Source organism: Saccoglossus kowalevskii, chromosome 11, assembly GCF_978046115.1.
Source record: "Saccoglossus kowalevskii chromosome 11, keSacKowa6.1, whole genome shotgun sequence".
In the NCBI taxonomy this organism is placed as follows: Eukaryota; Metazoa; Hemichordata; class Enteropneusta; family Harrimaniidae; genus Saccoglossus; species Saccoglossus kowalevskii.
Genome location: NC_140651.1, coordinates 26,245,797 through 26,270,033, shown reverse-complemented (window position 1 = coordinate 26,270,033; position 24,237 = coordinate 26,245,797). Strand labels below are relative to the sequence as shown.

Below are 24,237 nucleotides of genomic sequence, written 5' to 3'. Positions count from 1 at the left end.
ATGATCATCTGATATGTTATGCGTATCGCTTGTTCAATGGCTTCAATTTTGCACGAGTTGCATGACCCTATCTGCAACAGTGCTTGAGATATTACGGTTATACATATTTAATGAGGTCACATGACCATGTAAGAGAAAAAAAAATATGAAAAAACATTCTAAAATTTTTAAAAATTATAGGGAAAAAAAAGTCACGTGACCACTAAAGTTGTAGCTCTTGTCCCATTGCTGGACTGCATTGGAACACTCAGAAAGGTGCGCAATTCAGCATTGAATATTTCGCCTTTAATCCAAGATGGCGGCCCGGTCATGTGACCTATGTGTCTGAACTTTGGATATGCACCAGACCTCATCCAGCTTTACCATTGTGGCAAGTATGGAGCTGATCAGTCCAACAGCGTTGACAAAAAGCTTGTTGAAAAAATGGTGGGAACATAATAATAATAAATAGAACAATTACAATAGGGTTTCGACCCATCTGGGCTCGAAACAAGGTTACGACCAAATGGGCTCGAAACCCTACCAATAACAAAAGGGTTTCGATCAAATGGGCTCAAAACCCTAATAATAATAATAATAAAAAACATAACAATTACAATAGGTTTCCAAGACATGTGTCTTGAAAACCTAAAAACATAACAATTACAAAAGGTTTCCAAGACATGTGTCTTGAAAACCTAATAAAAAACATAACAATTACAATAGGTTTCCAAGACATGTGTCTTGAAAACCTAAAAACATAACAATTACAAAAGGTTTCCAAGACATGTGTCTTGAAAACCTAAATATAGCTGCATAGCAGCAATGAACAGTGTGCAAGATCATGACACATAGGCAAGTCACATGCAATACATGACCATGTAAAGTTATTTGCAATAGCCCTCAAAATAAATGTTGGTTCCATGTTTGTATATGTGATAGTGCTTGAGATATTAGATACATGCTTATGTAATGAGTTCTACAACCATATATGGTCATCTAATGTGTTGGTCAATTCTACATCTAATGCCTTCAATATGCAATTGGTGCCATGTTATCTACAATAGTGCTAAAGATAAGAGAGATATATGCATATTTAATGACAATGTATGGCATATATGGTCATCGAACACGCTAGCTCTTTCTCTTGTCCAATGCCTTAAATTTAGCGTTGGTTCTATGTTAAAACGGTGTCAATTCAGTATGTATTGTAAGCAGGGCCCTCCCTCTAGTTCTATTTCATTTCATCAGCACATGGGACTGTTTTCAAAGCATTCATTTATGTAATTACTGTTTACCTTATTATTTTCCGTTCAGGTACAAGGGACTTGCAAATTAATACTGTATTTATTACGGAGTATATGTATTTGAAGCTTTTCATTGTTTTGCATGTATAGGAGGAACACAAAATTATGCCCCATGCAGAGATATCAATTCCTATTCTTTGGCAAAAACAAATTGTGCCATGCAGAATGTTAATCGATTTATTTCCTAAACAGGAGTGCACAGTATGATGTGCAAGTGTAGCAGCCACACCTTGAAAACTGAAAGACATTGGCACTGCACATCCTGCTTCTCAGCATGGAGCAAAGCAGATGTACTTGTGAATCATTTGAAAACCTGCACTGGTGATATTGATTGTCAAGATGTTACTGTGTCACGCTCAAGGCAGACGAAGAATGAAGGTATTTCACTAGAACAAAAGTGCTATTTTTGACTTTACGTGTGTGCCCGCCTGTTGCCCATGAAACTTGTGAAATCTTAAGAACAATATTTTTGGTGATGCATAAATGCTCTGGGTGTAATGTTCATATTTGATTAGGTTTTGGTTCAAATCCATGCAAATTATTTACCTAATTTGAATTTTTTAACTGTTTCATGACTGATCCACTGATTCCTAATCATTGAATTTTGATGAAACTTGGTATATAGATGCTCAGGGGCAATGCACAAACCTGATAAGTTTTGGGTAAAAATGGATGAATAATAATTACCTAATTTGCATAATGATTAGTAAATTTTCGGTTTCTCGACTGCTATCACATTACAATGAAATTTGGCGCATAGATGGCATGGGACAACGCATTGACCTTATTTGTTTTACAATAAAATCTGTGATTATTATTTACCTGATTTGCATAATATTCAGTTTTCAGCTTTTCCATTGATATCCCAAGTATTTATAATTTAATGTTTTGGCTTTATATACATTTTGCATAATAATTAGCCAAATTTAAGCATTAGACATACCTGGACCAATCTCATTCAAACTTCACACATCATACATAATATTATACATATAAACTTTTCTTTCACGATCTGATTTAAAATTGCCTAATGGTGGCCATTTTGTGCTAAAAAATAATCAAAATCAAGCATTCATGGATGGGTTTTGTTTAAACTTGGTACATACGTTGGACATTATGGGACCTTGATGCACGTCATTTTATTTTTCAGATCCGATTTAATATTTTGTTACCTTGCCTGTACCATCAAAGATGGAAGGGAAAGGTATATTAAGGGGAAAATTTTGTCCGGCGTTGTCATCGTCGTCGTTGTTAATAATTGTTATTGTGTGCATAATAACTTTACTAATTCTATTCCAAACTTTATCAAACTTGGTCACCTTATTCATCAGTATAAAGTCTTCCCTGAGTTTGAACAACAGATGTCCTGTATGAAAATAACATGCAAAAATTGAGAAAATCTGATAAAATATTTTGACTGTTTCTACTTGACACATCAAAGGTCACTGATCTCAGTGGAAATATGCATTGTTGTATGTGTTCAATGAAGCAAATGATTTATCTTGTAATAATATCCTTGGTAATGTATCTCAGAATCCCATACTGGGTTTCAATACCAACTCATAGAGAGATTGCACAGTCTGATACACATTTGCAAACCTACCAATAAAATCTTTACAGAAAACAAGATGTCAGAAAATCAATATAAGCACTCCTATGAACTGGGTGCCTAACTTTGATCAAGATCTGAAGCTAATAGAAAATCTGTTTAGTTCAAAGTTATCAAATCAAAAACAATACATAAAAAATACATTAAAAGCAAAACATTTCATCCACATTTTAAAAAGAAAATTATTCTAAAATATATGTATTCTGTATTTGACAAACAGTTCATTTGACAAATGAAAACTCACAGAAATATGTTTCAGCTATTAGAACAGAATGATAGAGTTTTTATAATACTAGTTTAAAAAACGCACTTCAAAGATTGCAGTGTTTGAAGATGTAGATTCTCAGGAGACAACAGTACTGTTGACTTCTCCCTCCACTGGACACCAACTAACTATTTAAGTTGATTTGCATACAAAGCAGAGCTTGCAACATGATAGCTATTCATAAAGGGTGTTTTTTTTTCTTTTCATATAATACAGTAGTCACACAATGAGGCAGTTCATATTTGTCTTAGTGAATCATTATTTTTTGACAGACACCTGTACAAAATACTTAGACTAAAGCCAGCTAAAATGTTCTGTTATCTTGCATGTTTTATGAATCTATTCACATCTAAATGCAGCACTTTTTTTTTCAATGAGACATTTGTTTTTATACTAAAATATCTGAATTACTTTGAAGAAAGCTGGAAATTATTTCCCTTAAAATAATTAAACAAATAAGGCACCAATGTTTTTGTAAGATATTTACATCTTTTAAGGAAATTCGGTAGACTGATTCCCCACTGTTGGTTCAACCCCAAAACTTGTTTGTATTCAAAATTAATTATGACAATGCATATTTATATTGAAACAAACGATGATAAAGGGAATTATATTATATAACAAAGGGCAAGGTCACCAGAGTTCAACTATATTTTTAATGAATGCAGTTCTAGTGGCATATCTCTGCCATGCTTTAACTGATTATGTTCAAATTTTATATACATTCGTTTTACATTATGTTATAGATATATAGATTTATTCAGAATGGCTGACTGGTGGCCATTTTGTTTTAATTAATGTTGTTCCAAAGCAATATTTTTGAAAATGGTTAAGTACTCGTTTGACGATCAGATACAAGATGTCAATCATTTTAATGTTAAAAAATCATCATAATCAAGCATCAACTTCTGGATTCATACCTCTGACATGTTTATGTTCCAACTATATTACTATAAACAAAACTATACATCTTAAATTTGATAACTAATGGGAACTGTGTCATGCATGGCTTGTTAGTCCCCGTTCGGACGAAGTCCCTGTCCGTGCGTCTGTGCATCCGTGCGTCTGTCCGGAGTCATATCTCAGAATCCATTTGGGCCGATTCCGTTCATTCTTTGCATGTGCCTAGTACTTTATGTGGGACATATGCACATGCAATGGTTTAGCGATTTGATTCAAAATGGCCGACTGGCAGTGATCTTGTTTTTTGAAAATGTTGTATTTTGAACGTGCTCTGTCAGTTTTCATTCAAATTTGGCACATACATGTACTTTTTACATGTTAGGATGCATGTCCATGACAATTTGTTTCAAAATCTGGTCAAGGATGGCCGATTGACTGCCATCTGACTTTTTGGCTTTACTACTATATTTCCACAATTTATGTACCATTTCATTCGTATTTGGCACATACATCATACATATCAGTGTGTTACATAATCAGATCAAAGATGGCCGAATAACGGCTGTTTTTATTTTTGGCCATATTACTACTAGACCGGACGCGTGTTTTGATGTAAATAAACAATATGTTGTATACGCCACTTGGAACCCAAGTTTCAAGGACACACTCGCGACAACCCCTCCGCTTTAATATGACGAGCACAAAGAGAACTTTCAAAAAATTAACGGGGACTGTGTCATTTTCAATGACTTGTTTGATTATATTATAAATTGAGCTACATTATATTAATCTAAACAAATACTTGTTAATACTATAATAACTTGGTTTTTCTTGTATTTATTTGAATGTTGCAGGATCAACCAAAGAGACAGCACGTGTAACTGGTAAACGTGACACGAAATGTTTGGCGAGTATACAATTCATACCAGATCAAGTTGATAAAGATTGTTCTATTGAACAATGTGAAAATACAATTGAAAGCGGACCGACATCAATATCTGGTGCACCCACTGCAGAAGCTACAGAAGCTATTGGACCAAAACGAAAGCGAGTAAAGCTATTCAAATCCGATCACGAAAAAGCAGCATGCTCTCAGTGCAGTATGAAAATGTTGAAAAAGAATATAAAACGCCATGAACAAGAAATACATGGCACTACATCGCATACAGTACCATCCCTAAAATCATATACAGTAGATGAAGATAACACCTTGTTTGCAGTTCGGAGTGGCCAGCCTTGTGCTTTACCAGTGCACGTCGAGAAGCGTATACTTCTTCCCTCTCCAAGAATGTTTTGTGAAAATGACACGTGTATACAAGCAACAACAGTGGCAATTCACAGCAGTTTACCAAGTTTTGAGTGTCAGCATTTATTGTCAGTACATTCAGCACAACCTTTCTCCAAACAACCTTCCTTAGATTTGGAGTCATTGGATGAACTTGTCAACAAATATCATGTATTTTCAGTAGCTCGTAAAGAGGATGCATTATCTCTGAAGACGAAAGCTGAAAGTAATGGATCAACACCAGTTTATCCACTATTCGATAATGCATGTTCAGACCGACAACTATACTTCTCTGTTTATACAGGGGAAACTCACTTTTACAGTCGACTCTGTAGAGTTATAGTGTCATATGACACAAAAAAACATACATGGCGGTGTAAATGCTGCAAAAAACGAGGATGTAACCACAAGACTATTGCCAGATGGTTTTGTTACCAAGCTTTTCCTGATAAAATGCAGTTTGGCATATTAGAAGACGATGATAATGTTGATGAAGCAGACTACCAGGATGAGATCATACATTCCAACAACATAGCAATGTCTAATTCATATCCTCCACCATCGCAAACGTCCATTAAGATGGTAGAATACTGGATGGACTGCAAGCAAATTCCACATCTTATATTAGAGTCTGGATTGCAAGATTGTTCCAACACCAATCGCCTAATACCAACTGAACAAAGTTGTAAAGTATGTGAATCCCACCCCATGCTGGAAGCTCCAATGCTTATTACAACGAATGCGAAAATCGTGACCATGAGCGGTTTAGTTAAATGTATGTATTGAATGGGGTTAATCAATTTATATAGGTTTGAAACTGTATACAATGAACGATAAACCAAGTTTCCCGGGAAGGGAATAACTTCTCATGTATGTATTTTTTGGCATTATAAATCTTTGATGTGTCCGACACATAGAATATATAATATTATTATTCAAAACATATTTTACCAACATTAATGAAATTAATCAGTAGACTTATATAATATTGTATCTCACTATGTTCATTCCTTTTAAAGTGTGTAGTTACTGGCAAATACTCACCGCTTTAAGTTTTCACGTTATTGTTATTACAGACGTGGAAACGTATTGCAGGAAATGCAGTGTATGTGGCTTATGGTACAGATATCAGGAATACTGTGATGGGTTACATAATTATGATGATCGATGGATATTTTCTCTACAATTTTTAGTCTTCCTTAGATCATCAATAACGGTGAGTATTTCAATTATGGATTAACCACTATGCGTGCGTCCGTGTGCCCGAATCTACATCTTAGACATGGCTAGTGCGATTACATTCAAATTTCACACATACATCATACCTGATATTATACACATACACATCAATTTTTTAGCTCCGCTGTTGACTTTGTCGAGCGGAGCTTATCATATGAGTGATTGTCCGTCGTCGTCCGTGTCAATGTTTTACTTTTTCGACTTCTTCTTGAAAACTACAAGCCTGAATGCTTTGATACTTGGTGTATATGTACCTTGGGTAGACCTCTCTCAGATTTGTTCATTTCATGATCATATCTTCAATTCTCAAATTTTGGTGATAATTTTTGTCATTTTTGGTAAAAAGTGATATTTTCAACTTCTTGTTAAAAATCACAATCATTTATGGTGAAAAATGATATTTTTGAATTCTTGTTAAAAACAGCAAGTCCCATTGCATTGATACTGAGCATATTGTTTATTTTCTAATGATATCTTCTGTTCTTTAATTGAAATGTGTATTGCTAACATCAGAGCTATCTCAGCCGAGACTGCTTGTTTTCATGATCTGATTCAAGATGATCTGTTAACAGATGGACAATGCATTAGACATTATGGAACCTTATTTACATTATGTACGTCAATTGTTTGTAGATCGGGTATCTTTCAATTAATCATTGGACGATCATATACAAGATGACTGAATATTAGTCATTTTAATGTTAAAACATCATTAAAATCAAGCATCAGTTTCGGGGTCCATATTACTGATATGTTTATGTTCAAACTATATTACCATAAACATAACTACATATCTTAAATTTGATAACTAACATGGACTATGCCATATAAGGCGTGTTTAAATATGGTGTGTTTTGAAAAAAAAACATTAAATAAGTGTCTATCCATTTATATCTCAGTAATATTTACATTTGACTGCACATATTGAGCAATATACTTATTTTTCTTTAAGACAATTATAATGTTCCAAAGAAGTGAAATGCAACAACACCCACAGTAAATGTCTTTAATTCATAAAAAATACTATGATTTCTGCGAACTTTCTTTATATTTTAAATTTTATTTTAAATTTATTAACATATCTGTTTCCATACTCTTAATACAGAACCACGTTGCAATTGGTAGTTTTGTGTCGGCCTGGGAAGACGCAAACAAGGAACATATTCCTCATGATGTTGTGTGTAAAGCGTATCAGCACTTTGAGGCGCTAACTGACCATACCTACGATTTTACTTGTGTAATTTGTGGCAGTAATCCGCCGGTGATTATCACCGATTTACAGAAAAAGGCATGCTTTCAAATAGACGGTGAGTATATTTGTCTTCTTCTGTAAACAAATATAGATCTGATCAAATTGCAGCTAACATACATACAAAACTTATATTTCTAAATACAAATTTCATTATTTTATTTTATTTCATAGTGTCGAGTCTGCAATTGCCTGCTTTGTGTGACGAATCTGACAAAGTTGATGTGGTTAAATTTTGGACAAATTTACAAAAGGAGAAGTTGCTCAACCCTTTAGTAAGAGGTAAGTTTCAGTACTGCTTTATTTTTATTACGTGTTACTCTGTGTTTATACATAATTGGTTTTGTATCAAATTATCAGTTCTACTTTTAAAACAGGGTTGTTCAAATTATTTTTAGACGGCGAAGAAAATGCATTCAAAGTGAAACCATCGTATTCCGGATGGGCTCCATATATTGGACATTCGACACGCGGACCATCTGTTTTCAATACGGAGCACAGGAAAGTGCTAAGAGATACTAATAATCTTGAGAGTGAATGCCGAGAAATGTCCGAAGAGCGTCTCCTCGAAATCTTGTACTCGCCAAACATTACGGTAGGTTATAAATATACATTTAATGACAAATCACAGTGTAATCATAAATTAACCTAATGTAGTTTAACTTGTGAACAAACCTGGCTGGTATTTATCAATAATTTAGATAGAGAGAGCGCATGTAATATGGTTGATGTACATTATGATGTCGTGTGAGTGCCATAAAGAAAATTGTAGATATATAATCGAGGGGTTACACCATATGGAGCGGTCGTCACTGGCCAAAGTTACGCAGTCAACACGGTTTTGAACAATGGATTCTGTATTAGTTTGCTTTTGTTGTTTTATTTGTGTTTAAACAGAAATGCTATGTTTTTTAATAACCTCAAATTTCTTAATATGCGTTCATATATTTTGAATCATATATGAATGCGAGCACTTAATAGTGCAAAGAAAATGTATGAATAATATTCCTGTTTTTTCTTTGGTAATTGCATGTCTTTAACAGGTTGCAAAAGTTAAAGATATTTGTGCAACATGTAAAGTGTCAGCCAAGGGATCAAAATTAGACATGGTCATGCGAATACGCAAATCATTATTTAAAAATGATGCATTAATGAATAAGGTCTTCCAGAAAGTATGGGGTGCTTCGGGTAAGTCATTTATTTATAGTGTTTGAATAATTTTGTAACTCGGTTATATTATTCATGAAATAATTGTATCAGAAAAAATCTACATCAAATTTGTAATGCTATTTATTAAAACAATAAATAATATCATATACTAACACATATAATCTTTCTTTCATTTAAACAGGTGGATGGTTGTCAGCAAGTTGCCCCCACAAAGTCGTGTATGCATTGAAGTTTCTAATTCGCGCAGAAAGTCCACGTGACCATGTAGATCTTCTTATGTCGTTTCATAAGCAACCGTCTGTTCTCATTGTGGACATGGCACATATGGTTGCGAGACATGGCAATAGTAGAAAGGCAGATTTGTTTCATCCAAATGAAGGTAGGGTAGCTGCTGTCACGCCTGAAAATATCAAGCTATCAAACGATGGTCTATTAAAAGTGCACTTACCGTGGTTGAATACGAAGCCTCAGCCATTACCAGAAGACCATTCGTTACTTGGAGATGACGTACATCTGTGCTTATACGATGTATTTCATCAAAGTAATACCTCCAAAGAAGAGGAGGTTCTAAGAAGGGTATCAAATATCCCAGAGCTTCATGGACTTATAAATAGTCAAGTTGCAGAACAACTACATAGATCACATAAGCATGACTTGCACTTTCTCAATACGATGAATGCATCTACTCATGTCTTTATGCTTATGAATATTGTCAACTTGAATAATGAGAAGAAGAATAAGAATATGGTATCCAGAATGACAGATGTATTCAAGACTTCGTTAGCAACTGACACTTTTGGACGGATCGTTATTGGTAGGTAGTTTACATTATTTTAGTTTGTTAGACATTTGCATGTGTCATGCTAAAGCATACAACTACTTTTTAAAACAAACTAACCTAATTCAAATTCACGCTCGTTATAATCACGTTTCATTGCATATTGTGCTCACATGTATGTATTTTGCTATTGCTTTTAGCCAATAACTCTGCTGTGCCAGTCAGTACACCAAATTCAGCTACATGTAGTCGGAATGAAGTAATCCATAGCAAAAATGCTGCCGGTGAGGATTTTATGTTATGTTACAATATTTCATAATTATATTTATATCTTAATTATATATCATGAAATTTAGTATTGAATCACATTAACTAAATGCTTAATGAAATACATTGATGTAGTTCAATCTAATAGCATTTACATGTCACCTGGTACCACAAATATAGGATTAATGTCAGGTTAAAATTTATAAAACTGTTTAAAATTGGAACACTGTTTTTGTTTAGATGGAAACAATGGGGATAGCACGATATCACAAACATCAGACATAGAATATGTCAAAGGAATACTTGGTTCACTTGGAAACAAAGATATGTCAGGTAAGCAGGAAGATAGTAGTATGTAGTATGTATACCCAGCTCATTTATAAACAAATGTACCAACATTATGGAATGCTGTCGTATATGTAAGTCTTACAAGTAAGGCATAAACGTGACCTGTGACAGTCCTTATGTTTTTCCTATAATACAGTGTATATCAAAGAGTTTTTGGATTTACTAAATGTGTTGAAACAGTCACGGATGGAATCAGAACATGTTGCTAAATATACTGATGAGCTGAATGCCGCCCTACGGAAAGAAGGCTTACAGATAAAAAATCCACCGACCCCTGGGGACGGCAATTGCTTGTTTCACGCTCTAAGTGACCAGATGAGTGGGAAACTAAATATCCCCCAAGACGTTCTGGATCATCTGATGTTACGACAGATAGTAATTGATTACATGATAAATTCTAAAGAAAATCTTGAGGTTGGAATTAATTACATATGCATGTTACATTATATCATATAAATATTCTTCTTCTTTCTAACTGTATATTTTTTTTTAATAATCGAATGTAAGATGTTTTTTTATGTTAATATAAATAATTGAAACAGTAAATGAATAATGTATGAATGAACGAATGAATCCGCTTCTGTATTAATTATTTTAATAGGATCTTGTGAGTGCAGATCTCCTGGACATGAAATTGAGCTGGGACGAATATATTGAGAATATGAGAAAACCAGGTGTATGGGGTGATCAAATTGTACTTACAGTTGTTGCAATAATGACAAACACTGTAATTAAGCTAGTTTCACCGACTTTTACAAGAGTGATCCGTCCACCTGAATCGGGTACTGACACTATGTATTTAGGGTATATACCTCATTTACATTTTTTGTCTGTTAATCCTGTTGCAGGCAAGTATAAAACTGTTAATTAACATTCCAGTTACTATATGCTGACGTTACAAATTAGATGAGAACTCGCAAAAATGAGCGTGTTTTCTAAAATATAGGCATGGTCAATTTTGTAACTCGATGTTTTCGTAACTCGATATTAATAATTCGAAAATTCAGCATCTCATACAAAACGCTGTGAAATCTCGGTATGCAAATCGTTATGTGTTTTCTCCACTTCGTAAGAATTTCACATTTTTGACTCCCATGTGCGAAGCACAAAATGGGAGTCTTTGCAGTTAGTGTGTCTGTCTCTGTGTGTGTGTGTGTGTGTGTGTGTGTGTGTATGTGTGTATGTGTGTCCGACTGTTCCACTGCTATCTCAAGAACCATACATCGGTTTTTGATGAAACTTGGTGCATAGATGCTCTGGGCCAATGCGCAGATTTGATTAGGTTTTGGTAAAAATCCATGCTTGTTAATTACCTAATTTGCATGATAATTAGTTAATTTTTAGCTGTTCTATGACTGTTCTACTGATATCTAAAGAACCACTCATTGGATTTTGATGAAACTTGGTACATAGATGCTCTGAACATATGCGCAGATTTGATTAGTTTTTGGTAAAAATCCGTGCATATTAATTACCTAATTTGCATGATAATTAGCTATTTTTTAGTGGTTCCATGACTGTTCCACTGATATCTAAACAACCACTCATTGGATTTTGATGAAACTTGGTACATAGATGCTCTGAACTAATGCTAGGTTTTGATTAGTTTTTGGTAATAATCCGTGGATACTAATTACCTAATTTGCATAATGATTAGTCAATTTTCGGTTTTTCCACTGATATCTCAAGTACTAATCACATTTCAATGAAACTTGGTACATAGATGTCATATGACACTGCACAGACCTGATAGTTTTTATGGTAATATCAGTACATATAATTACCTAATTTGCATAATTAATTAATTTTCAGCTTTTGATATAAGTAGTGAGCATCACATTTCAATGAAACTTGGTACTTACATACTCAAGGACTATGCAGAAATTGAATGTTTCGGATAAATATTTGTGTATATTAATCACCTAATTTGCATAATTAGTTAATTTTCAGCTTTTCCACGGGTATCTCAAGTACTAATCATCGCATTTCAATGAAACTTGGTACATAGATCCTTTAGGACTATGCAGAGACCTGATTAGTTTCAGGGTAAATAATTGTGCATATTAATTACCTAATTTGCATAATTAATTTTCAGCTTTTCTACTGATATCTAAAGTACTAATCATCATATTTCAATGATCTTTACATTCAAATCTGTTCATGTTAATTTTCTGATTTGCATAATTAGTTTTCAGCTAAGTAATTTCAAATTATATTTAATGTGTCTCCAATACTCTCAGCACATGGGAGTTCTTTCTAAGCTTTCTTTGATTTAATAATATGTGGTAAAAATAACTTCTATTGTTGATTATGTATTGACAGATGTACCTACAGACGATTTTAAAGTCGTTGACCAAGAAGGAAATCTTAAATATAACCTCAGACAAGACTATAGTCAGGTAATCAATAGTTACTAAAATTGTGTCTTTTGTTTTCTCATCATGAATTGAAAACACTGTTACTTATTGAATATCTCTTGTTTTTTCTATGCTTAGAATGTGCAACATAAGAACGATTATTTGGAGACCGATAGGTAGGACTTGACTGGGTGTTTTACATGAATTTACCTTTCAAAATTTTCGATTTTAACAATTCGCTCAAACAATGATTAAAATCATGCGCCAATCTATGTAAAATTAAAACAATTATTAGTTTGTAGTTTAATATTTATATATATAGTTGCAATTGTTGGTTTGTGAAACATATATCTAGTATATAGTACTATCGTAACATTCATTATCGTGAACTATTATTGTCAACTATATAGCTTGACTGACTATTTTAATTGTTTACATTTGTCTAGTACCAAAGTTCTTGTTGAAACGGAGGGACATAACCAGTATATTACTACGAATGAGTCACCCACAGGTATGTCACATGTTTTAGGAGGCAGGTATTTGGGTGTTTGTAGGATTGATCGATGTGGACAAGTTAATGGTTTTTGTTCACTTACTAGGAGTAAGAACTTGTAAAAGCAGGGTGGTTGTTTTTGGTTTGGTGAATAGATTGGGTGATCGGGTGGGTGGGTCAATGATTGGCTTTGTGTATATTTAGGTGTCATATAATTGCATGTAGTAGACCAGGCAGCCTTTTGATATTGTATTTTCAATTCTATATTAAGTACATGTCTCCAATACCACCAGAACGCGGGAATTCTGTTAAAAGTTCCTTGATTTTGTTTGATAGTGAAGGTCAATATTTATTAAGTTCTTAACTGTTATTTTTACTATCTACAGAAGATATTAATCTTAATGCCGAGATGTGTGAAATTATTGACAATGGACTGTTAACTTCTGATGTGAGTATATGGCAAGTCTTTGACTACTTCCCTAATTGCTCAGATGATTTGAATGCTATTTGATAACTATTTTACGATGGAGTCGTTCATTTGTTGGCGCATTTTGTTGCCAAATAATTATTCAACGGGGTAATCTCATAATTCGATTGATAATAATTTATTTTATCATTATCTTGTCCAGTTTATCAATATTAAAATTGTCTAAGTGTGATAATAGTGTAATGGAACATTAGAACATAGCACTGTAAATGTAATTCCTATTTTAAATTGTTTTGTTACAGATAATAAACATGTATTGCCAGCTTCTGTTTAAATCGTTGTCAATGGAGGTGAGATTAATTTATACAATGATAAGCTATTTACCTCTAAAAACTGACACATGTACCAGATGATTGTGAAGTTCTATGTGAACAGCGTTTTCTAATAAGTCTTATATACAAATACAACTTGGAGGGATCATGTGATTATTACATTGAATTCAGTATTAATTAAAACATAAGTGCTTCAGTAATTTAGTTTTATAAATCATTAATCTTGCTATATTTCTGAATTGGTATTCTTACTATCACTGATATAAATATTGATTGAAATAAATACCATTACAATATTTGTCGCAAGGTTAGTCATGTGCGAAAAATAGTTATTACAGTCTCCTTCACATGTATCACCACTAGTTTATTATCATTGAATACCCTAGTGTCTTTTATTTACAGAACCGTAGCAGCGATCTGGGTATTGCATCTACATTCATGATACCAGCTGTCGAAAAGGGAGGAAACTACAGGCCATTCATTACAAAGGTAATACATTATGGCCCATATTCCGGAGCTACCCAATTGTTAATGTTTGTCAACTATAGTTGCCGATCATTATTTCTTTCATAAATATTGTGTTGTCGTGGCAGTATATATAGCTTATATTCGTTTTATATATATCTGTCTTACCAGGAAACATGAAACATTTGAAGCATTAACTGCTACAAAGCATAGCATTGTAGCTACTCTCACTGAGGGGGTGATTCATTACAAGAAAGTACAACCCATACCCCCCTCCATACCACTCGGAACACCTAATTACTAATATTATATTCAAAAAGGAACGTAGAGACGATAAAATACATGTAAAATATAAACAAATAACTTACACATTAATGACAATATGAAAAAGGTGTTCTCGTCTGTTCAATTCAGAAATCATCTCTATGGCACCTTAAATTGCTGTATATACCTATGCATATCCCAACTGCAGGTCATTGGATATTGGTTGTAAGTATGAATACATTTTGAATGTTTGTTGTCAGTGTTCAAACTTCCTGAACATTGGCTGCAATTATGCAATTATTGCTTAATGCACCTACAAAATGATTGTATATAAGCGTTGCCGGCGACAACGTGATAGCTATGAAAAACAAATGTGATCCTCTTTTAAAAAGTATTATATGACACAATATTTTTTTTCTGTGACGTGTTTTAATTGGTAACATTTCACTCAATCAGTAGGACAATATTATTTATGTTTTTAGTTAAATAATATATTCACAAGAACTGCCATATCAGAAAGCAATAATTTATGATAGTTAGTACATTTTCAGCAGTCAAACCACTAAACGGCTGATTGTTTTTTAACATTTTTGCAGCGGATTGATGTTCAGCAGCATAACGTATTCATATATGACTCGCTTCCTTGCAAAGAATATGCTTATATAGAAAATTCCCTCAGGTAAGGTAGAAACAAGTTATAAGAATTTGTCTGTTTAATCATGATTTAAGTCAGTGATAATCTTTGCATGTAATATAATGTATAGTTTGAAACCAGTATTTGTTGAAATTATAATCAAGGGGAGTATGTCGATTTCTACTTTCCTTTAATTTACTGCAGCCGAGGAAGATTTTATCTCGTTATAACGTCTCGGCAACACTTTCTTAGTTTTTAATCATCTAATCTATATTTTTGCAGGAAATTCATATCGGAAGAATCAAAAACTAAAATAATGACTCGAGAAAAAAGCAAATGGAAATTTACTTATATTACGGTAATAACATTTTTGACTCCCGTGGGAGTCTTTGCAGTTTCCATGTATGTGTGTGTGTGTGTCTGTCTGTTCCAATGGTATCTCAAGAACCGTATGTTGGTTTTTAATGAAACTTGGTGCATAGATGCTCTGGACTAATGCGCAGATTTGATAAGGTTTTGGTTGAAATTCATACATATTAATTACCTGATTTGCATGATAATTAGCTAATTTTTAGCTGTCCCTTGACTGTTCCACTAATATCTAAAGAGCCATTCATTAGATATTGATGAAACTTGGCACATAGATGCTGTGCACATAATTAACCTGATTTGCATACTGATTAGTCAATTTTTGGCTTTTCCAATGATATCTCAGGTACTAATCACATTTCAATGAAACTTGCATAGATACATAGGACGATGCACAAACGGATGTGTGAAATATTAATTACCTAATTTGCACAATTAATCAATATTCAGATTTTGATATGTTAAGTACTAATACTTAAAACAATACACAATACACAGACCCGCTCAGTTTTGAGTTAATTTGCATAATAAATCATCATTTTTGGTTCTAATCACATTTCAATGAAACTTCGTATAAAGATGGTCTGTGACATAATTCAGTGAGTCTTGGTACATATGTACTCTAACACAAGGTGATGATCAAATTAGTTTTAGGTTTATATACATCTATAATAATTACCTAATTTGCATAATAATTTACGTTTTCGCTTACCGCTATTTTAGTTATGAATAATCATCACATTATAATGAAACTTTGTACATGTACACCCAGAAAAGATATACAGACCTAAATCTATGTATGATAATTGCTTAATTTGTATAATAATTCATTTGGTTCATTGAGGTAATCCACGGACGTGATTAGTTTAATGTTGATAAACATGCATATTGATTATCTATTATTAGCCCATTTCTGATATCTAAAAAAATCAGATTTAAATTTAATTCATCACAGAGGTGCTTAGAAACTAATTAGACTAAAAACAATGGATGATAAATAAAATGTATTTTCTGTATGTATTATAAATTTTGATAGTATGAATCACATTTGTTTCATGTTTCATGAATCTCAAATAGCAGACTCAAATTATTTGCCAAGCTACTTGTTTGAAAAGCAAATTTTAAATTTTGAATTAATTTTGATAATCTCACAACACGTTCTTTCTAAGCTTTCTTTGATTATGATTTGTATTCAGTGTATTGGTTAAATGTAATTGTAGTACAAATATAAACTTGCATTGTTGTAATTGCCTTTTCCTAATCACATTTTATTTATTAGGGATTACCCTGCCAGGTCAATAATAAAGATTGTGGCGTGTTTGTTTTGAAGGTAAGTTGTAATAACGTGCACTGGCGCATACACTATGTCAAATCAATCAATTATAATATAGTACCAATCATACTTACTTACATTCTGCCAAACGTGTATACACATGTAAATATCATTTAATTGTGTAAATTGTGAATATTATAATGTGCCCACTACACTGCAATTCCGACATACTTCCAGAAAAGCGTAATATGGTTTTCTATTAAAAAAAGAAAATGGTTTATTTGCAAATGTCTCAAAAGGACAAAATATGGTGATTGCAATCTCCAACAGGCTAAACATAAATGTGTGTGTTTCAATATCACATCTCTGTATACGATTCTAGCCTTAAGTCCCCACTAGAGCTCATGTAATTAAACGAAACACGGCAATTAATCATCCACATCCAAGGATGATTGCTCTAATTTTTATTTGATTATCAGTTGATATTATACTTAAAAAGTACCACATATTGAACTGTTCCTCCTTTAGAATATATAATACTTTCAATGTTTGTTAATTGAACATTGTATTTACATTATATTGTACCTTATTACAATATCTATGTGTGTTTTGGTTATGTAGTACCTGAAATGTTGTCTCCTTGGTGAGGATATCATGTTTAAGGTGAGTAAATCGGAGTATTTTGTAGCATTTTCCAGGTTACCTTCTTGTATTTTTATTAACATAACACCATATATTCTTTTATCATTGTTGCAAATTTTCCGAGACATGGAGATGATTAACATTCTAGAATTTGAATAAAAACAATATTTTTTGTAGGTCGAATCAACGCTTTTAAGAGAAGAGGTGAAAACAGACTTGTTGCAATGGTATGTATATTGCAAGACTACAATATTTTGGATTTTGAACGATTATTAACTTTCATTTTTCGTGTCAATAATGTCAAAACATTGCTGGTCTCAAAAGATAATTTGAAAACATAATGATACAGCGTTTGAGTTGATATAAACATAACAAGTATTGAAATTACCAGAAACGAACCGTTAAACAGTGTAAATAACATGAACATTAGTGTCCCATGTTAAAGTTGTGCAGTCTCGGGATTGTGGTGCCGCAGTTTAAACTCCATATATTTTGCAATAATGTATTTAAACATTCAACCACAATTAACTACTATCTATCCAGTCTTGCTTTCAATACTTAATCCTAACCGGAACTTTTTCTAACATTCTTTTCACTTGAATTTATCGTAAATGATATGTTATCCCATTTTGTATGATCAATAGAATATATCTCTATGACCCTTAGATGCATATCATAGGTTTAGGGTTTTGTATATATCTTATCAGTGACATTGTTTCTGCCAAGATCAGGCTTAGAATTCAAACTGATTTTATCACTTCCTATGGTGATATATCATAATATATAATAATAAATAATTTATTGACAGGAAACAAGTACTGGAAGTTATGGAAGTTGAAGATTCAGGTTAATATCAACATTTTCAAATCTTTCATATTGAAAAATTACATTTTGGTTCTTTGTTAATTGTCATGTGTTAAAAATGCGTCTGCCGTTTTAGGTCAACATTATTTAATATAATACCTGGCTAATAAGCCATGAAACGTATGCTAGTTCGGTTATATAACTGAAATGTAATGATATATTAATGGTTTGTTGCGTTTGTTTGCAGATTGTAGTTCATCAATAGAGATGGAAAATCTTGATAATGACAAAATAACTGGAGAAATTACAGAAAATCAGGTAAAACACACAAAATAATACTACGTAAAGTCTTTGTGTATGACTAAAATTATTTATGTTTTTGTAACGTGTAAAGTCTTGTAAGTTCTTCTTTTATATCTATGTAAGAACCCAGCAACAGAGCGTTATTTGGGTTGGGGGTTTTCATTTGTAATTTGCATAACTAATATAAATATTCAAATCAACCTTCTGACAATGATCTAATGTTCGATACTTTGCATTTGTTTACAATATAGTACCAAGAAATGTTACACCTCACAGATGGTATAATAACGTGTAGTGGAGATTGTATTGGCCATTTAAATCGACACGTCATGTTTGTGGCAGACTACAACAAAAATTATTGTGGAAGAACTACCCATGTGAGACATGGGTATGGCAATGAATACGTGTCAGATAAGGTGAGTTTATTTGATTATTTATGGGTATCATTAAATTGTCTTGTGGAAATTCAATATTCCTTTATAATAAAGAGATCACGATAAAGTTAAATTTGTTGTTTTCACATCTCACATTGTATATTTATTTGTATAACCACTTCCCACACCACTAACTGTCCTATAATCATCCTCATACATTTCATAGGTCCATGAACAAATCAAAGAACGAATGATGAAAGAACACCTGGTGAAGAAAAAAATGTCCAAAAGGTTAACACTTATTACAAAATTGTTATTTTGCAAACACACTTATTGAATGGAGTGAAATTGTTGTCTCTTCAATCTGTGGCGTCAATGTTTCCCAGTGTATATAATATGTAAGTGGTCATATATATGCCGTTCACATAATTACAGGTAAACGAACACAAGATCCGAACTCGCAATTTAATTAAAAACTTAACTAAATTTTGCTAGTACTATGATTGAAATTTGACAGTTGTTGACAGTTGAATGCTGACAGTTGACAGTTGAATGCTCATGTAAATTTGTTTTCACTGTATGCTTGTATCATTTATCGTAGTGTATATGTGTTGATTGTTTAGACTTGAATAGATTCGTTCACTCTTATACATTTCAATACGAATTTAAATATGAAGTGGTCGTAACAGTGTTTCTATATGGTATTTCTTAAATTAATTGTCTTTTAATTGTAGTATATTTGAAACAAGTACGAATATGCTATGTACAACAAGCAAAAAAGTGTATATGAAGAGAGAAGCATTGAATTCTCCTATGTTGTAAGTTAACTTTGCTTTATTCAAACAAATCATAATTTCGCGATCATGGGAGATTGTCATTTACACGACTTTTTATGATTTAAGACAATACATACGAAAGTCGACATGAACGGTTCTCCTAAAGAAACTGGGAAATGTTTCTAAATGAATGAAATGGAAATGTAATTATCTAGCTAGACCAGTTGTGTCGGACATGAGTAGACATTTGCATATGTATAATATATACGGCTTACAATATCAATTGTGTTTTTGCTCAGTGGACAATTTGGATACCAGATATAACTTTCCTTTTCAATATGAAAGAATTAAATAAACAAAAACGCTTTTTAATATTTTTGTGAAGGAAACAATGCAATTCCCCAATATTGACAGTATGAATCAAATTGATTAAAAGGAATATTTCTTATTTTTCTTTCCAGTTTTGCAACTAGATTTGTGGATGACGTATTAGTGAAAGAATGTATCGCATATTTACTCAAGGTTAAACTGAACATTTCTTTAAAGGAGGCAGATGATTTGTGCAGACAAACTGACAAGCTGAAAACTGAAATTTGAAATATTCATTGTTATGTGTGTACTACAGTCGCATATGCATATTTCATGGTGTACGTCTCTCACTACATTATAGTGTACAAAGTCGAAGTTGTTAGTTTAATTTATACTTATTAAAACGAGTTATATAATTGTTACTACTGCGTTGCGTTTCATTACTTTATTAAATACACTTTTGTATAATAAACATGTTTCATTCTAGCATCATCAATATTTTAACTATATTTAGATTATATATACAAGTAATGACGATGAATCAAACTCTAGCATCATAAATGTCACAACACCAATAACATGATATACATGTCAAAGTAATGTAAACTCGCATTGCAAGATAGCTATAAAATTTGCTTCTTAAAAGACCAATTGAGATGTTAATTTAAAGAATTAGAACGTGTCATTTTTTTGTAGGAGTTCATTCCGCATTGGGCTCGCCGAAAATATCGCTATCAAGTTTATATTTATCAAACAAAAGTTAAAAAATGTAGAAAAATCTCGGCTAAATCGACAATAGTAATTACTTTTGTAATATGTGCAAACAAAGATAATTCTTATATTTATAATGTTGTTCTTGTACTTATCCCATTTCCTCAGGTTCATGAAAATTGGCTATTATGTATTTCAACAACAATTTGGCATACAAATTCAAATAAAATAAACAAATAAATGGATTATTATGTGAACTACGTTGGTTGCGTACGTTAATAGGTCACATTTTGCATTTTGTACGCGTGTTCTCATCCTCCCTCTCGGATAATGATACGGTTCAAATTGCGTGCACACCAAAGCCGTTCGTTCAATAAGCTAGTTTGTTATTTAGGTAGTTAATTTGATAGCCATCTTGCAACACTGTAGTTCCATGCGCACTTGTCTTACGAGTAAGTACCCCAAACTAGGGAGGGTATATATAGGTCCCAACAATGAACTATTCAAATTATTCAGCATATTAATAGCAAATTAATAGCTGTAATTCATAACCTAACCACCACCACAATTAACTTGAACCAAGCAGCGCAATTCTGTGCACAGGCAGTAGTAGTGGTATATGTTAACTATTATTTAACTTAATAACATAATCAGTGGTTTGTAAACAAACTGGTTCTAATGAAATGAGGAGAAACTGTAAGGAATAAAATCGACACGTATTACGAAGAATTACATAAGTGTTTTCGTAGGATATATATAAAATTAATTTATTTTATCAGGTGGTTAGAAGAATAAACAAGTTAAACGAAATGGACACATAATACGCGAATGTTCAATCGCCATGTAATGATTCAATAAATAAGAAAATGAAGAGCGACTCGTCTGTAATGGAATGACACGATCGCTTGGCTAATTAAATAATTGAAATGTTCAAAACTGTTTGAATATATTTTATTAATTATATTTAATAGCTCCCATATCAATTCAAGTAAATAGAGCGACGTTAGAGAGTGGTTTGGGTCATACCGTCCTGTAATAGAATGAAGAGCGACTCGTCTGTAATGGAATGACACGATCGCTTGGCCAATTAAATAATTGAAATGTTCAAAACTGTTTGAATATATTGTATTAAATATATTTAATAGCTCCCATATCAATTCAAGTAAATAGAGCGACGTTAGAGAGTGGTTTGAGTCATACCGTCCTGTAATGGAATGAAGAGCGACTCGTCTGTAATGGAATGACACGATCGCTTGGCCAATTAAATAATTGAAATGTTCAAAACTGTTTGAATATATTTTATTAATTATATTTAATAGCTCCCATATCAAATCATGTAAATAGAGCGACGTTAGAGGGTGGTTTGGGTCATACCGTCCTGTAATGGAATGAAGAGCGACTCGTCTGTAATGGAATGACACGATCGCTTGGCCAATTAAATAATTGAAATGTTCAAAACTGTTTGAATATATTGTATTAAATATATTTAATAGCTCCCAGATCAATTCAAGTAAATAGAGCGACGTTAGAGGGTGGTTTGGGTCATACCGTCCTGTAATGGAATGAAGAGCGACTCGTCTATAATGGAATGACACGATCACTTGGCAAATTAAATAATTAAAATGTTCAAAACTGTTTGAATATATTGTATTAAATATATTTAATAGCTTCCATATCAATTCAAGTAAATATAGCGACGTTAGAGGGTGGTTTGGGTCATACCGTCCTGTAATGGAATGAAGAGCGACTCGTCTGTAATGGAATGACACGATCGCTTGGCCAATTAAATAATTGAAATGTTCAAAACTGTTTGAATATATTGTATTAAATATATTTAATAGCTTCCATATCAATTCAAGTAAATAGAGCGACGTTAGAGGGTGGTTTGGGTCATACCGTCCTGTAATGGAATGAAGAGCGACTCGTCTGTAATGGAATGACACGATCGCTTGGCTAATTAAATAATTGAAATGTTCAAAACTGTTTGAATATATTGTATTAATTATATTCAAAGCTCCCATATCAAATCAAGTAAATAGAGCGACGTTAGAGGGTGGTTTGGGTCATACCGTCCTGTAATGGAATGAAGAGCGACTCGTCTGTAATGGAATGACACGATCACTTGGCAAATTAAATAATTAAAATGTTCAAAACTGTTTGAATATATTGTATTAAATATATTTAATAGCTTCCATATCAATTCAAGTAAATATAGCGACGTTAGAGGGTGGTTTTGGTCAAACCGTCCTGTAATGGAATGAAGAGCGACTCGTCTGTAATGGAATGACACGATCGCTTGGCCAATTAAATAATTGAAATGTTCAAAACTGTTTGAATATATTGTATTAAATATATTTAATAGCTCCCATATCAATTCAAGTAAATAGAGCGACGTTAGAGAGTGGTTTGAGTCATACCGTCCTGTAATGGAATGAAGAGCGACTCGTCTGTAATGGAATGACACGATCGCTTGGCTAATTAAATAATTGAAATGTTCAAAACTGTTTGAATATATTTTATTAATTATATTTAATAGCTCCCATATCAAATCATGTAAATAGAGCGACGTTAGAGGGTGGTTTGGGTCATACCGTCCTGTAATGGAATGAAGAGCGACTCGTCTGTAATGGAATGACACGATCGCTTGGCCAATTAAATAATTGAAATGTTCAAAACTGTTTGAATATATTGTATTAAATATATTTAATAGCTCCCAGATCAATTCAAGTAAATAGAGCGACGTTAGAGGGTGGTTTGGGTCATACCGTCCTGTAATGGAATGAAGAGCGACTCGTCTGTAATGGAATGACACGATCACTTGGCAAATTAAATAATTAAAATGCTCAAAACTGTTTGAATATATTGTATTAAATATATTTAATAGCTTCCATATCAATTCAAGTAAATATAGCGAGGTTAGAGGGTGGTTTGGGTCATACCGTCCTGTAATGGAATGAAGAGCGACTCGTCTGTAATGGAATGACACGATCGCTTGGCTAATTAAATAATTGAAATGTTCAAAACTGTTTGAATATATTGTATTAATTATATTCAAAGCTCCCATATCAAATCAAGTAAATAGAGCGACGTTAGAGGGTGGTTTGCGTCATACCGTCCTGTAATGGAATGAAGAGCGACTCGTCTGTAATGGAATGACACGATCACTTGGCAAATTAAATAATTAAAATGTTCAAAACTGTTTGAATATATTGTATTAAATATATTTAATAGCTTCCATATCAATTCAAGTAAATATAGCGACGTTAGAGGGTGGTTTTGGTCAAACCGTCCTGTAATGGAATGAA

General features: G+C 32.8%; 1 protein-coding gene across 1 annotated transcript; it reads left to right on the top strand.

Annotated features, from left to right (window-relative positions):
• The first annotated feature begins 13,637 nt into the window (after window positions 1-13,637).
• On the top strand, window positions 13,638-20,643 carry LOC144353387 (uncharacterized). The gene is made up of 15 exons (XM_085505072.1): window positions 13,638-13,697; window positions 13,979-14,026; window positions 14,411-14,497; window positions 14,888-14,962; window positions 15,334-15,416; window positions 15,654-15,729; window positions 17,020-17,070; window positions 17,635-17,676; window positions 17,833-17,882; window positions 18,464-18,501; window positions 18,707-18,777; window positions 19,014-19,178; window positions 19,363-19,427; window positions 19,871-19,954; window positions 20,374-20,643. Exons 1-15 carry the CDS (start codon window positions 13,659-13,661, stop codon window positions 20,507-20,509), a joined length of 1,110 nt encoding a protein of 369 aa, XP_085361198.1. The 5' UTR covers window positions 13,638-13,658; the 3' UTR covers window positions 20,510-20,643.
• Window positions 20,644-24,237: the final 3,594 nt, after the last annotated feature.